The sequence below is a fragment of the Pteropus medius genome, unplaced genomic scaffold, assembly GCF_902729225.1.
Source record: "Pteropus medius unplaced genomic scaffold, Ma_sr-lr_union100, whole genome shotgun sequence".
NCBI lineage: Eukaryota > Metazoa > Chordata > Mammalia > Chiroptera > Pteropodidae > Pteropus > Pteropus medius.
Genome location: NW_024350325.1, coordinates 10,452,886 through 10,471,769, shown reverse-complemented (window position 1 = coordinate 10,471,769; position 18,884 = coordinate 10,452,886). Strand labels below are relative to the sequence as shown.

The 18,884-nt window shown below is 36.8% G+C and overlaps 1 protein-coding gene across 1 annotated transcript in view; it reads left to right on the top strand.

Annotated features, from left to right (window-relative positions):
- Positions 1-18,884, top strand: part of NEK5 (NIMA related kinase 5) — a 65,370-nt gene that overhangs the window by 12,210 nt on the left and 34,276 nt on the right. Inside the window, 9 exon segments of the mRNA XM_039839425.1 lie at positions 1,513-1,610; positions 3,293-3,376; positions 3,465-3,535; positions 4,582-4,668; positions 7,179-7,233; positions 11,563-11,763; positions 11,843-11,924; positions 13,302-13,435; positions 16,264-16,448. Coding sequence (XP_039695359.1) covers positions 1,513-1,610; positions 3,293-3,376; positions 3,465-3,535; positions 4,582-4,668; positions 7,179-7,233; positions 11,563-11,763; positions 11,843-11,924; positions 13,302-13,435; positions 16,264-16,448 — 997 coding nt within the window.

Here is an 18,884-nt window from a genome sequence, read left to right as displayed (position 1 = left end):
TTTCCTGCATGGAATCCCTCACTTCCTCTGTCTCTGACCTCTAGACCCGGATACAAATGGCTCCTGTGATTAAGTCAGGCCTACCCCGACAATATCTTGTTCTATTAAAATCAGCCAATTAGTAAGTTTCATTATATCAGCAAAATCCCCTTTGTTAACATAATTCTGAGAGTGACATACCATCATATTTATAGATACTGCCCTCACTCAAGGGGAGGAAGGTATAAAAGGTGTGTGCACTAGAGCCACCTAAGAACCTGCCTGCTATAACTGTGGAGCTTATATTTTAGGAGGAAAGGGTAGAGAAAGACATAATAAATGTCAACATAATAAATACAATCAAGATAGTATGTTAGAAAGTGATAAGAGCTGTGGGAAAATAAAATAGGGTGAGGCAGGAGTGGAGAGAATGGTTTTAAATAGGGTGGTCAGGATGGGCTTTACTGTGAAGATGACATCTGAGCAAAGGCTTGAAGAGCCATGCCGATGTCTGTACAAGAGATTTCTAGGCAAGAGGAACAGTCACTGCAATGGAATGAGGCAAGAGCACATTATGAGTCCACTGATTGGAGTACTGCATATTCTTCTTTACATAGGCTGCTCCCCTCATTTCTAATTTCTAATTTCTTTAGAGCCGAGTAAGAATTTACAGATACTCTCTCTGAGCCCAGTCCTTTTAAAGCTTTCCCAGTTATTTTCCACTTGTCCCATTCAACAATTAAGTCAATGACTTAATTGTTTTTTAACTACTCACTTTTAGAGCCTTCAAAGAATTCAGTGTAGTTTTTGTAGAAATAATCACATCTTTCTTTTCCCATTCATATTTCATTAGTTACGTAATAAATACAATAACAAGTATAATTAGCATAAAGAGATTTGAGAACAAGCACGACCTCAGTAAGAATCAGTGGGAGAAGAGGTACCTGGGCATAGCGAAGAGTCTGATAGCCACCAGTGGAAACCTTGAGTGGGCAGCCATAGCGGAGTGTGCCCATTAATCTAGTGAGTCCTCAATAACATGGTTAAATAAGTGCCATATAAATAAAAGTTTATGCCCAAATTCAAGAAGGTCTATTTATTCTTCTTGGAGTGCTGGGAAAGACTCACAGCTACTATTTTACAGCAGATTTCTAACCTTCAGGAATGTATTAATAATAATAGCTAACATTTTTTTGAACTGTCATTATGTGCAGGCATTGTTCTAAACATTTGACATGGATTAACTCATTTAATCATTGCAACAATCCTAAGAAGAGTTTCAATATTATTATCTCCATTTTACAGATGAGGTAATGAGGCACAGGGAAATTAAAATAACTTGCTTAGAGCCACCGAGCTAAGAAATTTAAGTGGTGAAGTGAGATTAGAACCCAGTCCATCTTGATTCTATAGCCAGAGTTTTATGTATATTACATTTTTCTGTTATAGTCTCCATCTTCTGGAACTTGAAAGGTAGATGATTCGTAAATATCTGAAACCCCCTCCAGAACTGAATGATGCCTTTTCTTACAGAGAACAACAGGCTGTTTATTGTGATGGAATATTGTGATGGTGGAGATCTCATGAAAAGAATCAGTAGACAACGGGGAGTGTTGTTTAGTGAAGATCAGGTAAAAAACACTTCTAAACACTTCTAATTTTTTAAAAAATTTATATGGGAGGGTGTTACATTTATAATGCCACAAGTAATATACTGCATTTAGGTGAAGCATGTTTTCTGGCAGAGAAATTCAAACCACGACATAGTAGATCAATATTCTTGATAGATTTGGTCCAGAACATGTTTGCAATTGAACTTATATTGAATCTCTTTTTGAGAGTGAAGTTCGCCTGTGAAAAGATAGTGTTTTATTTTTGAACAATCTCATGTAGCTGTCCCTGAGATAAATCTTCATGGCTAAAAAAAAATCTGAATGTAGATGTTCCTTAGCCATTTTAAATGTGATATATTTATAGCTTCATTCTTCTTCCTTTTACTATTTGGTACCCTGTGTTAAAATAGCTATACCACTTTGCTAAGGAGGATAGAAGCTCTTAGCAATAGCTGTTTTGTTTCATTGGTTATTGAGAGAGAAGCAAAAAAGCGGAGAACGATGGCCTTAATTTTCATTTTCTCTGTCAAACACATTCTTCTATACTCTGAGCTTCCTTTGGAAACCTCTTGGGAGTTGTTCTCATGAAGGAGACAGGTGTGTGTGTGTGCACGTGTGTGTGTGTGTGTGTGGGGAGAAGATCTGAATCAGGGCCTGCGTGATTGATGGGAAAGGTCACTGTCTCAAGCAGTGCCTAGGAACGGCCCACTATCTCTCTTTAGGCCATGTTTCCTTGGTCTTTTAGCATTTAAGATCATCATGCCCATACAACTTCTTCCTAGAGTTAAAATGGAATATTTTGAATGTATCAATGATTAAAGAATCGACACCTCTAACCTCTTGAATTTAAGTATTTTTTCTATGCTTATTTACATTATATATTAAATTCCATCTTTGCAGAAAACCTCCTTTCTTCCTATCTAGGTATATTTTGCCACATTTAATAAAAATGCTTCTCTATAAAATTTTAAATTTTAATTTCCCGTTGTTGGGAGAGAACTAAAGTTACAACTGAATTGTAGTGTCTGGAATATGGCTTTTTTTCCCTATTAATTTCCTCTTTCTGTATCGTTTGGAGGATAGAAAACAAATAAAATTTTAGAATAGTTTAAATGAATCTCTATAGGCATAGAACACATTTTACTAAAGAGACTCATGACCAGCTAAGGTAAATAAAATCAGACTAAGAAAATTAAACTTTAAAAAGTTTAAAAGTAACATTTTGTTTTTATATCATACACATATGCATTGGTATTTCACTAAAAATTTTTAATATCCTTACATATTATCCATTTCTTCCTCTTTCTCTCTCTGCCTTTGGCATCATCCTTCCACTGAAAAGGAAAAAACAATGGCACCAAAATTATCAAGAGACAGGGCTGCTTGTCTATTTTCCTGATGCAGTTAGAGACCCAGTGTTAAGGAAAAAAGAAAATCACGACCAGCCTTCTGCTCTCCCTTGCTTCTGTTTGTCTTGTGTATGTGGTGTTCCCTTCAATGCCAACATGATTGGATTGCTTTTACACTTCCATTGTTTTGGCTGTAAAAAGAAAATAATATGATAAGGTGGTATATCAATTAGCTTCATTCATATAAACACACCTACATAAGTATATTATTTCTCTTTTTGCATATTATCCTGAAGACACTTCAGCGACCACCAGACTACTCACTAGTTTTGTTTTATATTCCCTGTATAGATTCTGAGCTGGTTTGTGCAGATTTCTCTGGGACTAAAACATATTCACGACAGGAAGATCTTACACAGGGACATAAAAGCACAGGTAACAGCTCAGAGGAAAGACCAAGACAGAACTGATCTTTTGTTTTCTCGAAATCTCTCAAACAACATAGCATTTTCTCCATTTATAGAACATTTTTCTTAGCAAGAATGGAATGGTTGCAAAGCTTGGGGACTTTGGTATAGCAAGAGTCCTGAACAAGTAAGTACTTTTAAAATCTTTTTTTTCCTATTCATAACAACCAAAAAATATATTTTTTAGGCATCATAAATTAAGAAGATATTAAAGGCTTGGTTTCCATATAATTTTAGATAACTGTTTATATACATCTACTAAATTATTCAGACTATTTACCTTGAGATAAAAATACCCAAAATAAATCTTGGCATAATAGAATGATGGTAGCAATGTATAGTGTGATTTAAACTTATCAAATGATATGTAACTTTAATATGCAGAAAGCTAATGAGAATTTAGTAAAACAGGCAAGTTCACACATGCCAGGGAAAATATATTGGTGTAACTGTTTTGGGGGACAATTTGGTGGTAATATCAAGAGATTTTAAATGTTCTATTTTTGGTAATTTGTTCTAAGGGAATACTTTGAAATGTGGAATCATTTAAATGCCTAATAATTGGGAAATGATTGAATGTAATAGAATTTGGTATAGCCAGTACCTGAGTATTATATAATCACTAACATTTGTGATTTGAAGACTTTTTGATGGTATGAAGAAATATTTGTTATATTAGGTGAAAAATGTAATTCTGAATTTTAAATATACTACGATCACAGTATTGTGAAAAATATGCATGGCAAAAAGACAGGAAAGAAATATATCAGAATTTTAACAGTAATTGTTTTGGGGTGGTAAGATTATGAATAATTTTATTCTTCTTTATTCATTTTCACATTTTCCAAAATTTAGGTCAAGAGATTGCATTGCTTTGAAAATTGGAAAGTGGGGACTCTTTCTACATCTGGGAGATTTTTGCAATATGATGATTGTACCTCCTTGTGGAGTTTTTAGGCCATAAAGTTTTTTAATGTGTAGATTTTAGGAAGGTTTAAAAATCAACTATTTCTGTTATTCTGTTATCAATGTACAGTATGTTTTTCTTTATTTTAATATGTGCATGCATCAAACTTTGTTATCTATTTTTATACTTTTTTCTTGCATGTCCATATCTTAAGCCTTTTTTTTACTCCAGTAATAAACCGTGTTATTTTACTATTTAATTATTAGTTCCATGGAACTTGCTCAAACTTGTGTTGGAACACCTTACTACCTGTCTCCAGAGATTTGTCAGAATAAACCCTACAACAATAAATCGTGAGTTGCTGACTATAGGTTTGAAAGTCTCAGTAAAATCTGATGGATTCTCTCTTTCTTATGGTACTTTTGTAATTTCATTTTCTTCATGTGTGAAATGGGGATCCCAGTGACTGTCTCTGGCCACTTCAGTGTTCCCAGAAGTTTTTGAGCTAATTTAGAAAAAAGCAATTTTTCTTTATTTAAAGATACAAGTGATGGAAAGGATAATGTTGAAAATTGCAGTAATTGTGATGTTCCATCTTTGTATTTGATTTTCATATTGTCTAAGCACTATTTAATTTATTGCAGAAAAGTGTTGTAGGTGGGCTAGATAGAAGGCAGCATGGTCTGGTGATGGAATATTGGATTAGGAGCTTGGAATCCTAGTCTTGTGTAGGGGTTCAGAATGAATTACCCCAGGATGCCTCAGTGGTATGTGGATTATTTTGAGCTAAAGGCAACCAAGACCCTGCGGGTTCAAGAGAAACTTCTGTTCTCTCTTAATTACCTAGAAAAATTTAAATTAGAGGCCTTGCCCATAATAAGAGATTATCAGAAATAACCTTTTTGACCTTTTCATAGGGCAGGGCAAACTTCTAATTACCGAATGTCTGCTCTTCTTCTGTCTTCAATGACCTTCCTCCCCTCTGAAGCCCCAGGGTACTTTGCCTCATCCTTAGCTCGCAATGTCATGCATATCTCATTTTCCCTTTCTGCCTCTGAACCTCTCATATATGTGGCGTCTCTGACTCTCTCATGTATGTAGGATTCCCATATGTACATATAGAATTAAATTTGGTTATTTTCTCATATTAGTTTGTCTCATGTAGATTTAATTATTAGACCAACTGGAAGAACCTTGAGGATAGAGGAAAGTTTCTTCCTTCTCCCAGTTGGCTCTGTCATCAGCTTGACCAAGTTAGTGGACCCCTCTGGACCTCAGTTCCCCTACCAGAAACAACAAGTGTTGGCTAGGTACTCATTAAGGTAGCTTTAAAACCCAACACGTCTTTAAGTATGTGATACCAGAGCCTAGTTCTCAGGAGTAGTGTTGATTTACACAATGATAAAAGATGAAGATGAGGTAGTTTTTACTTCCATGTAAGGAGAAGGAAAAATTTCACTTTTTAAAGCTGGCTGCCAGTTGAACCAGTTTGGCCTAGTAGAAGACTGAATTCCTTTTATGAGTTAATTGTCCATTTGTTTAGGAAAATACCTGAGGGATATTTGGCTGTCTGACTTTGAAAGATAAATGGAATGCAAAGACTAGTTGGTAGAGATTTATAAAAAAAAGTTGTAAACATTTCTTTGCAAAATAAAAGAACAGGCATTTTGGGGAGCTATCCCCTGGCACCAAGAAAGGGTTTGGCCTTAAGTTTGGCCTCAGCGAGTATAGGGCTGGGTGGAAAGGCAGGCTGTCCAGAGCAGAGTTGGGTGCTGCTGCGGGCTGAGAGGCCCAGGTTAAGCAGCACTGTTTTCTTGACTTGTACTGTTTTTTAAGAATTTGAGTCAACATTCATATATACTGATTTAGTACTTCTGATAATTAAGAATTTAGCAATGATCAGCTGTCACTTTTAGACCAGGAAATCGTTCTCAGGGTCACCACAGTCCTCACCACACTGAGGGAGGCGTAGGCATGCAAACGTCCCCACCCAGTCAGGTGGCTTCATTCCCTGCAGGACCTCTGTAGGCACATGAATTCACTGCTCTGGCTACAGAGGGCGCTCTGGGACAGAGGAGGAGTTTGGGCCTAGGGAAAACCAGGTAAAGAAAATTTTCTGTAATGGTGGGAAATAGTCAGTGAGTTTCTAAAAACTCTATAAATTTGAAGTTGTTTCCTACCTATTGTGTGATCACCATTCATTGTACTCACACCTTTAGTATGTCTCTCTGCTCCTCCTGCCCACACACTCAAAGGAAGTGTTGCTAAATAGTAGAGCTGTTTACCTCTCATTATATTTTCTTTGGTCTCTTGGATTTAATTATGCCTTTTCTATAAGATAACTCCTTATTAAACCAATTACGTGTAAATACTATGTACTAAGTACTAAAGAGCAAATCTCTAGTTATATATTGTAAGCACATTTTCCAAGTTTATTGAGTACCAGATACTGTGTTCATCACTTTGGTTCTGTCAATAGCCTTGGTAGAATATGTTTTTCTAAATCAACCAAAATTTATTTTTTGAATCAAAACAAATCTCTGAGTCCTGCCTCCCTCCAGATTGTTCAAAATTCTGTACTCATTTTCTTTGAGTGCATGATGTTGAAGTAAATATTGAGCCATCATATCGTAGCCAGTTTTGTATACATTTTCAGTGTAGGTTTCTGACAAACTACAAATTGTTTTTATTTTACCTCTTATATTAGTAAAAATAAGAATTGATACTGTATCTGCAAACATTTCTAAAAACTAATCAATCTATATAAAACTGTAAAGATATACAAATGTAAGGCACTGTAAGGATAAGGCTTTTATTAAGAACGATGGATATTTTTTGGCACATAAACTCTTATCTTCTCCAGGGATATTTGGTCTCTTGGCTGTGTCTTATATGAGCTCTGCACACTCAAGCATCCTGTAAGTATGTTATTCGTCAGATTAATCTTGAATTATCAAAACTATATAAATGAAATTAACTTCTGAGATAAAAAGATTAATGTTTTGTTTTACTAGACTGTTAAAAATTATGTGGACAAACTATTAAGAAGGGAGATCTATATAAGTTGACATGGAAAGATGTCCAAGCTATATTATAAAGTAAAAGACCTAAGTTGGAGAATAGTATATATCGCATATTTCCATTAAAAATAAACTGTGTGCAGATGTATATAATCAGCAAAGGGAAAAGGCATGGGGCCAAGTCTGAAGGAAACCAGGCACATGCTTCCCAGAGCCTCTCTCCAGTAATCGCATAGTCTTGCCTTATTCCTCTAGCAACAAGTTGTGACAACACATGTGAAATGTTACCTGCCAGAGAAGCTCATTAAAGACCCAGTGCCCAAGTTTTTATTGGGGACTGGTATGTAGGTACCCTCTGCCTGGCATGTACCAAGTTTCCAGCCTCCCAGGAAGAAAACAGGTGTTCAGTATAAACATATTGTTTACATAAACAGTGTTGGCAAAGAGAGCCACTGCGAACATTCAGGGAATGGTGGGAACTCTCCTTAAGGCTAAGTTTCCAGACATCAGCCAAGGGCCAATATTGTAAGCAGGCCTTTCTGTGTGGAGTAGTCTTAGGCCTACTGAGTTAACTCTTCTATACAGCTGCTGTCATCATCATCATCATTATTATTATCCAAGGCCACACAGCTAGTAAGTGTCTTACCAAAAACTGTATCTTTACTGCCACACCATGCTGCTGAACATTATTATTACGGTCATGCATTGCTTAACATTGGTGACACATTCTGAGAAATGCATTGTTAGGTGGTTCATCACTGTGTGAACATCTTGGAGAGCACTTACACAGACCTGGAAGGTAGGCCTACTACACACCTGCGCTATATGGTATTGCCTATTGCTCCTACTGCAATGAATACCGTAGGCAATTATAATACAATGATATTTGTGTGTCTAAACATAGAAAAAAGATACAGTAAAAATAATGTATAAAAGATAAAGTGTGTATGTGTGCATGTGTGTGTGCAGGGATGGACAGAGGGTAGGTTCATGGGCTCCTTTCCTCTCCAGCCCGCACTCCTGCTGTTACCAACTCCAGGCCCCCATCACAGGCAGACACAGGGCAGGTGGACAGCATGCTCAGCCTCCTTGTCTATTTAAACCACCCAGAGCTGGCAGTAATTAAACATCACAGTTGGGTCCAGCCTTTCCTTTCAATATCATAAATAAACTTTTGCTTATAATCCATTACAGTTTTATTGGCCCACCATCGTAATTGTGGTCTGTCATTGACTGAAACGTTGTTACATAATACATGACTGTATGTGTAAGTAATTGATGGTTTCATACAATGGAAGATTTTCTGGTTTATGAAGAATTTTTGAGGAAGTCCTTATATTAATTTAAAAAGCAAGCTGTAAGTCAGGAGGCAAAATGGCATAGATGATAGAAGCTTCGTTCATCCCCTCTCGTGACCGCATCAAAGTTGAGATGGAAACGAGGAGCAAACAGCAATCAAAGTCGCCTGAGGGTCTAGATGAACAAGCCCTACAACTAGGGAGAGAAATAAGAAATCACCCTGCAACGGTTGGAGGTAGGAGGAGGTGAAGACTCTAGGCTGCCCAGTCCCCGGCAGCTGAATGAGACAGAGGCTACGGCAGCTGCAGACACCTCTTAAAGGGGCCGCGTCCACAGGTGAAATTTCACGGTGATGGACCAGCTCACTCTGAGCACCAGTGCTGGGTTGCCTGCTGGGGGGACACCAGAGATTTATAGGGGGACACTTAGCTGTCAGAGCAAGAGTCAAAGTGAGGCTCTCTCCCAGACAGACAGAAGTGCCAGTGGTATCCATTGTTCCTCTGTTGAGCCCTTCCCGCTCCCAGTCAGTGGACACAGCACCTCCATTGCTGAAATGTCATCAAACTGGATAACAGAGGTCTCTCTGCCCAGAGGATTCCCTGAAACTCCGCCTTCCCCAGCTCACTACCCCACCTAAGCCACATCTAGCTGTGCTCCGTGAGTCCAGTGCTCTTTGCTGAGCAGTGCCAAGACTCACACTGGTGACAACTGACCTCAGTTTCTGGCAGGGCTTCTTGAAGCAACTCTAAGCACAGCATCTGTGAATTGGTTGCTGAATCTTAACAGGTGGCCCCAGAGGGAAACAGGCTGGGGCTAAACTTGACCTACAACTGAACCCCTCTCAGGATTGTGCTGCTGGGCACCTACTACACAAAGCCACGCTAGTAAGACTGGGAGGCTTAGGAGCTTTGCTTAGTGCATAGAAATAGACACAGAAAGGCAGCCAAAATGGGAAGACAAAGAAGCAGAAACCATATGAAGGAACAGAACAGAGATCCAGAAATAATGGAGTCAAACAATCTAACAGATGCACAGTTCAAAACACTGGTTATAAAGATGCTCAGTAAAATTAAGGGAAGTGTAGATGAATTCAGTGAGAACTTTAACAAAGAGATAAAAAACATAAAAATGGAAATGGAGATTATAAAAGGGAACCAGTCAGAAATTAAGAATAAATTATCTGAGATGAACAGTATATTAGAGGGAATCAATAGAGTGGAGGAAGAAAAGAATCGAACCACCAATACAGAGGATGGGGAAGCCAAGGTCACCCAATCAGAATGGCAAGAAAAAAGCCAAGAATGTAATAATAATTTAAGGAGTATTTGGGACGACATAAAGTGTAAAAACATTCATGCAATAGGGGTATCTGAAGGAGGAGAGGGAGAACAAGAAGTAGAAAAGCTATTTGAAGTAATAATGATGGAACTCTTTCCTAACTTGGTGAAGGAAATTGACATACAACCCCAGGAAGCTCAGCGAGTCCCCAAAACCAGGAACCCAAAAAAGCCCACACTAAGACACATCATAATTAAAATGCCAAAGGTTAAATACACAGAGAGAATCTTAGAAGCAGCAAGAAAAAAATCAATTAGTTACTCATAAGACTGGCAGCTGATTTTTCAAAAGAAACTATGCTGGACAGAAGGGCCTGGCCCAAAATACTAAAAGTGTTGAAAACCCAGGACCTCTTTATCCAGCAAAGCTATCATTTATCCAGCAAAGCTATCATTTCGAGTCGAAGGACACATAAAGACAAGAATAAACTAAAGGAATTTATCAATACCAAACCAGTATTACAGGAAACGTTGGAGGGACTTCTTTAAGAAGAAAAAGCATGTATCAAAAACATGAATACAGAATGGTAACAACTACACTCCTATGAACAAGTACCTCAAATAGAAAAGAATTAAGTTCTCCAACCAAAAGATAGGAAGCTGAATGGATAAGAAAACAAGACCTCTACCTATGCTTCCTACAAGAGACTCACTTCAGATTGAGGGGCATACACAGACCAAAAAGAAGGAGATGGAAAAAGATATTGCCTTGATGGACTTTGAGGGTATTGCACTGTCAGAGAAAGACAAATACCACATTATTTCACATACACGTAGAATTTAAAGAACAAAATAAACTACAACAAAAACGGAAGTAAACTAACTCATAGATACACAGAATGTTATGAGGTCTACTAGGTGGGAGAGAGGTTGGGAAGACCGTGAAAAAGGGCAAAGGGATTAGGAAGTACAAATGGATAGATACAAAATAGTCATGGAGGTATAGGTGTAGCATAAGGAAGATAGTCAACACTGTTGTAAGAAATATGTAAAGGGGAAGAGAGATACTTGATTTAATGAAGTGACCACTTCGTGAGTTATATAGATCTCTAATCACTAGGCTGTACAACTGAAACTAATATATTATTGTATGCCAACTATAAATAAAAAAAGTCATTGAGTTGTACAATGTAAATATGAGCAACTTATTACCTATTATATTTCAATAAAGCTGGGAAAAAATTTTTTTAAAGCAAGATGTAAAATTTTGTATCATCGTGACCGCAACTCTATAAAACAAATATAATTTTTAAAAAAGATTAGAAGGAAATATAACTCTGGGTAGTAAAATTTATAAAGTTTTTTCCCTGTTTGTAACTTCCTGTACCTTCCAGTTTTTTATAATGAGTAAATATTATTTTATAAAAAGAAAAAAATTAAAACTAAAAAAATCTTGCCTTAAATAACATGCCATCTCATTGAAAAATTGCGTGTAATATCTACTCTGAAATATTAGCTGATAGAAACAATTTAGGATGGAACATGATGCTTCTAATTGAAGCTTTAAAGCATTGTTTTGTTTCATAATACTACTTTAAATACTAGTATTGAATTTTTCCCTAATTTAGGATTATTATGTCTGTCCTTTCAGTTTGAAGGCAACAACTTACACCAGCTGGTTCTGAAGATTTGTCAAGCACGTTTTGCCCCAGTATCTCCAAGGTTTTCCCGTGACCTACGGTCCTTGATATCTCAGCTCTTTCAAGTATCTCCCCGAGACCGGCCATCTATTAATTCCATTTTGAAAAAGCCCTTTTTAGAGAATCTTATTGCCAAATACCTGACTCCTGAGGTGAATTTTGAGGTATTTCTGTCTGGATTTTCACAGAGATTTCAATTAGCAGGTCCTTGACACATGTGTTTGGTTTTAGATCATTCAGGAAGAATTCAGTCACACCCTCACACATAGAGCAAGATCATCAGCTTCTAAACCTGCTGGGAAGCTGGTCCTAGGTAAGAATGATTTAACTATGCAATAAAAAAAAATTTATTACTTGTGTCTCATCTTGTGAGTCACACTAACATTAGCAGGGAAATTCCACCAAACGTATTGAACGTGGATATTTAAAAATATGAGCAACATAAGTAGGAGAAAAATCATCTTCCAGTGGTGACTAGTGGGTGCGCTTATATAGCTGGCTCATGTATGACCTGGAGGAGTCATCTCCTCTCTACTCATAAGTCAGGAAAACTTCATGAAGCAGTATATTTGCTAATGAAGAGATGTTTGAGGAGGTAGAATCCAAACTTGTATAGGGAAAGAATCGAGAGTAAGAGAAGGTTCACGGACAGACATGGGATGATGAGATGAAACTTATTTTTTGAAATAGGATGGAATGGAAATGAGGAATTCTCTTAGAAAGGCAGACTGGAGCTGAAGTTAGGATCTTGGATCTAATCAGTAAAAGCAGGAAAACTGTTACTATGTGACCCTCCCAAAGAAAGCAGGTAATGATAAGTAGAGAAAATTTTAGTGTCAGGAATCAGCTCATAAAGTGACAAAATGCTGTGGTCTGTGTGTGTGTGTGTGTGTGTTTGTGTTTGAGAGAGAGATTAAAAAAGAAAAATTACTAATTCAATTCATGTTGTGAAATTAAGAGGAACAGGTTTGAGCCATAACCAAATATCTGAACTTAAGGGATAAGGAGTAGAGAATCTCTCCAAAGAATCTCTGAAGAGATTCCTTAGAGAATCTCTCCAAGGAAATACTATCCACTGTGGTAAAGAAACTGAAATTGAGGAAAGTTGTAAAGGGAAAACGAATGAATGAGCCCCTTTGCCCTGTTTCATTTGGTTTGGCACTATTCTGCATTGGTTTAGGTTGAGAACGTTGAGAACGTAGGTAAGAACAGGATGAGAGAAAGTGCACTGTCCATATTTCTAATATAGGAAAGATAGGAAAATGAGAACAAATTTTGATGGCGACAAAGACAAACATCGTAAGACCTACTCATACATTTCAGACAACGCTGTTACATGAATGGTGTGGCCTGATGACCCAAGCTCTGATGACTACTTTTAATTGCTTGTGCCATTATCTTATGCATACTGTTTCTGTAAACGTTAACATTAATTCCTAATTTTTTAAAAACGTGGTATTATAAATTATGAGGAATATGTAAAAGAACTCTGGGAAAACATGGTTTTCTCCATTCAGAGAAAATGCATGATAATTTTCCATCAGCACTTCTTTCACTGGGAATAAATATCTCTGGGTAAAGTAAACTTACTGTGCTATGAAATGTCCTTTATGTTTATACTCTCACAAGCATCAATATAAAGATGTGGAAATTTTTAAAAATTGAAGTTGTTTCATTTTGGCGAAATAAGATTCTGATGTACAGAAAGTGAGATTCCAGGAGAAGTGCCTACCAAGATCAAAGATATCAGTGCCAATTAAAAGGAAGGATATAATAAATAGGAATGAATGGAGACCACCAGCTGGAGCCCAGAAGCCCATATCTGTAAGTCATGCTAAACCCTTCTGGTTTTTTAGCAAATGGTATATTCTACAGACCTACTTGCACATGTCTATGTGGGACAAGCTGATTATAAGTTCAAGACTAGTGGAATCCACTAGTTTTGAATTTATAATAAAATTTTCTGTAATGACCATTAGAGTGGTATTACATTTGACAATTTCTAGTTACTATATTTTTAAAAACGATGCTATATTTTCTTATAAGTAGTCTACATTTTGGTTTTAGTTTTCTTTTTATAGCTAAAATTCTTTTTAATTCCTTTCAATATGTAAAGTTTTTCTATATGAGACAAATGAGTAGCATAGTCGCAAAAAACACACAGTTCATACTCTTAATTTTGACATGTTATATATACTTGAGAGATTTTTTTATTAAATAATCACTGATCTATTCCTAGAGGCACTTTATGCTTTATTATTTGAATCCACTTAGCAGAGTGTTGAATCTTTTAGTTTATGCTAGTGAAATGCTTTAGTATATAAATAATAGAGTAGCTATTATCTTTTAAATGAGAATTGTATTTTTAAAGAAGACTCATTAGGTTATAATTAGAGGACCATTTGGAAATACATTTACTAAGTCCTAGACATTTTACTAAGTACTAGACATTTAGAAAATGTGTTGTATAAATAGATTTTTGAAATAATTAGTTAAATTATTGTACTTCATTTGATAAAATGTGGTTTAACTTTATTAAATAAAATTTTAAAGTATGTCGTAATTTAGAATACTCTTTGGCAGACCTGTAGGAGAGAAAAGTCATCTAAAATATCTAAGTGTGGATTAAGTTAAAACAAATTGACACTTTCTAATCCTTTGCAAGCTTCCGCTAATACAGTGAAATGAATGGGTCTCCACAGGTACCATCTCTGATTTTCACTACCATTTGGGATTTTAGAGAAAATCCTAAAGAAGTTGTTTCTTTTTTTCTAAAATTTTTCTTTATTTCTAACCAGTTTCCAACAAGTTTAGTGGTAACTTTTGGGTTGTAGGTAGGTAAAATCATAAAACTAAAAAAAAAAAACAAAAAACTTTAAAGATTAAAAAAATAAATGTATAATTTATGTTTAGATCAATAAATCAAATTTTATACACTTAATATTTAAATGGAACTATATGAGAGTGTCATTTTTATAAGCTGAAGGTGGTCAAATATCTGTAATTCTATATGGTCAATCTAACGTGTACATATAAACCACATGGCATTAGAAAGAAAGAATATAACGTCACATTTTTATAGTGAGGAAATTCTAATTTTAACCATTCTTTTGGTTACTCATATTGATGAAGGACAAGGCAAATTCCCCCGAGTGGACGGAACTCGCGCCCTGCACTGAGAATTCTTGGCTATGCTCAAGAAAGAATTCAAATGCTCGCCAGAGTTAGAGTCAGAAGGAAAGTTTATTAGAGAAGGGGCAACACTCCACAGAGCGTGGTCTCCTCAGAGGCAGAGAGTGAGAGAGCCTGAGGGAAACTCAGAGGGACAGTCAGAGAAAGGGACAGAGACAGTGAAGGACAGAGTAAAGACACTAAGAAGGAATGAGAAAAAGACACTGAGAGGGACTGAGAGACAATGAGAGGGACCCCGAGTGGTGGTCAGGGAATTCAGTGTATATATCATTCTTAGTTTCTATGAATTACAGTTTAAATATTTTGTTTACCCATTTTCCTTTGATGGTATGGGCATGCAGTATGAAAGGATAAGAGTATGTAGCATGAAAAGGTAAGAATATGTAGCGTGAAAGGCCTGCTGGCATTTCCCAGCCTGTGACCCATTGGTTGGTTCCCCATGGTTTTAGCCATAGGGAATGAGAATTTTATTTTGTGTATGGCACCACTTTAAAGACTTTTTCCAGTTTTCCCTTCACGGTATGGGGAAATAGGTTGTTAGCAATCCCAGCAGAAATCTTCCTTTGTTCTGTAGGTTTCCTTGTGATCTGGCTGTGGGACTGATCAGCATATTACAGTCTCTGAATATAGCTTGATTTAACATTTCAGTTCTCTTGCCTCTCCCTACATTAATATTTCCAACTGCTAGCACTAGGTCTTTCTAATAGTTTGACCTTCTTTTTCTCTTTTGTAACCAGTTGTTGAGTAGGCAGAGTTGTCCAGATTAAATTGACCCTACTTTGCTATTTAGCAACAATGTCTTGATTGGTTTTCATATGTTAATTTGGTCTGAGTCTTTTCTTCCAGCGCTTTGGCATCTCCTCAGCTCTAAGATAAACAATGGTTTCTGGTTCTTCTCTCATTCCGTTCTGGTTGGGAAGGGTGTGTTTTACTGGGGAAGAATGACTGAATAACACAGCATCTTTTCTTCAAGTTATGGTATCTTCAAGTTATGGTATCATTTTTAGTCAGTTTATTAGAACCTAACATGTTGCAGATCCCCAGATTTGTGAGTTGCACAGTAACATGTATTCGTCCATAAAGTATAGTCAGGTGTAAATAAGTTTATGAAAAATAGGAAGTAATAATACTGAGTTTAGTTTCAGATCTCAGGTCGGCTAAGCATACTGACTAGCTCAGTACTTTTGACACACTAGCCACAAGGCATGCATAATTCATATCCACACCCTAGCAAAATTACAGACTACTGTACTACAGACTTCTAAAATCTTTTTTCAATTCTAGGATTTGGGGATTCTAAGATTATTTTAAATCTGAAAACAATCGTAGTGCAAAAACAACAAAAATATACCTTTAATGAATGCCTCGTCTTACCTATGTCACTATCAGAACTGTCAATTATTATAGATATGCATTAAGTATTTTTAAAAAAAATTTCCTTCTTCTTTTTAATCCCTCAGATAAAAATGGTAGAAAGGCCCAAACTTGCTGCAGTGTGTGGCCATTATAATTATTACTATGCTCAACTTGACTTGTTGAGAAAGAGAGCCCATGAGCCAAGTTACCACTGTGTTCCTCAAAAAGATACCGGAGTTGAGGAGAATTACAGTCAGGAAGAAAGCCACAGTCCATCACCAGGTCAATGGTAATGTGATACTCTAACTGAAACTTTAGTCTTCTGAAAACATTTGATATAGCAACATTCTTTACTCTGCACTCCTTTCAAATTCTCCTAAAATAATCTAAAAACTTCCAAACTTTTCATTTTAAATACTTAATTTACAGTTCCCTTGACCTTTTTCTTTTTTTATTTTCATTAAATTAAAAAAGAAAACTTTTTAGTTACAGTTGACAAACAATATTATATTAGGTTCAGGTGTACAACATAGTGATTAGACACTTATATAACTTACAAAGTGATCGCCTGGTAATCCCTCGACCCTTTTTCATCTCAGGTCTGATGTAGTTTATCTTCTTATTAATGTAGTCATTTAACTATGGACACAGATTCGTATTCTTGAATTTTTAATATTTTTTCTTGCTTCTAGTAAATTTCACTGCCTGGGACTTATGAAAATAATTGTATTTGTATCATTTTGCAAAGAGGTTATTACTATTCATCAATAATAATTGAATTACAATGATCATTTGAGACATTGGAAAGTGAAATGTATGTCATTCAACATTTATATTCTTGGGATATTTCAGAATATGGATGTATTAGAAAGAAAATAATATACTTAAACTGCTCTTCTGGCAGACTTTCAGAAAGTTTACTCCATAACAAATTTCTGCATTATTTTCTATTGTTTATTTCACACTAATGTCAGTGTTTCTGTGTTCAGAATAATTGACATCTCTTCCTAGGCCTGAAGACCTAAGTGGGAGAGTCATTTTTAAAAAATGTTCTTGCCATCACATTTTTTTCTTTCATTGTTGAGATTTTGCTAACTTTTGGTGACTGTGGTTATTTGTTGTTGAAATTTTGGATGAGTAATGAAAAATACAAGAGAATATGTGATGGTGAGCCCATCAGATAGCTAACGAAAAGATTAGCTATGGGAAAAGTAGACATTTTATTTTTAAAGATAATGGGTACTATGAGGTGGAAAAAAATGGCGTAGATGATAGAGGTTCTGTTCATCCCTCTGGCGACCAAATCAAAGTTGTGACAGACACAAGGAGCAAATGACAAGAAAAAATTGCCTGGGATCTAGAAGAACAAGCCATACAATTAGGGAGAAATCTAAGAAATCACCCAGCAACAGCAGAAGGTAGGATGGGGCGAGTACATGGGGCCTGGGCTGAGTGGCTGAGTGGGACAGAGGCTGTGGCAGTGGCGGTGGCAGAGGCGGTGGCAGACACCTCTTAAAGGGTCTGTGTTTGCAAGTGGACTTTCACGGTGACAGACCTGCTCGCTCTGAGCACCAGCACCAAGTCAGCTGTTCTGGGGGCACCACTTACAGGGAGACACTGAATTGTCGGAGTGAGGGCCAAGGGGAGATTCGCTCTGTACAGAAGTGCCGGTGGTATCCATTGTTCCTCTGTTGATCCCTCCCCTTTCCGGTGTGCAGTCCCAGTGCCACCATAGGGGAGACGTCATCAAACTGGATAACAGAAGTTGCTCAGCCCTGAGGATTCCCTCAAACTCCTCCTCCTCCTACTTGAAGCTCCCACCCCAAGCCACATTTAGGTGTATCCTTGGCGAGTTATGTGCTCCTTACTGAACAATGCCTAGACTCACACTGGAGGCAGCTGCCCTTAGTTTCTGGTGTGGCCTTTTGAGGCAACTATAAGCACAGCATCTGTGGATTGCTTGCTGAGTCTTGACAGGTGGCCCCAGAGGAGTACAAGCTTGGGCTAAACTTGGCCAGTAGCTGAACTCCTCTCAGGACTGTGCCACCGGACACCTACTTCACAAATCCACGCTAATAAGACCAGGAGATTTAGGAGCTTTGCTTAGTATATAGAAACAGATACGAAAAGGCAACCAAAATGGGAAGACAAAGAAGCAGAAATCATATGAGAGAACAGAACAGAGACCCAGAAATAATGGAGTCAAGCAATCTAACGGATGCAAAGTTCAAAACACTGGTTATAAAGATGCTCGATAAATTTAGGGGAAGATGAATTCAGTGAGAACTTCAACAAAAAGATAAACATAAAAATGGAAATGGAAATTATAAAAGGGAGCCCATCTGTATGACGAACACATTATCCGAGATGAGAAGTATATTAAATGGAATAAACAAAAGAATAAACAAAGAGAATAAAGAAGAGGCTCAAATGACCTATCCAGAGGATGGGAAAGCTAAGAACACTCAATCAGAATGGCAAGAAAAAAGATGCCAAGACTATAATAATAATTTAAGGAGCCTATGGGACACTATTAAAGGTAAAAATATCCATCTCATCAGTGTACTGGAAGGAAAACAAGATGTTGAACAGCTATTTGAAGAAATAATGATGGAAAACTTCCCTAACCTGCTGAAGGAAATAGACATAAAACCCCAGGAAGCTCGGAGAATCCCAAAAACCAGGAATCCAAAGAGGCCCACACCAAGACAGATCATAATTAAAA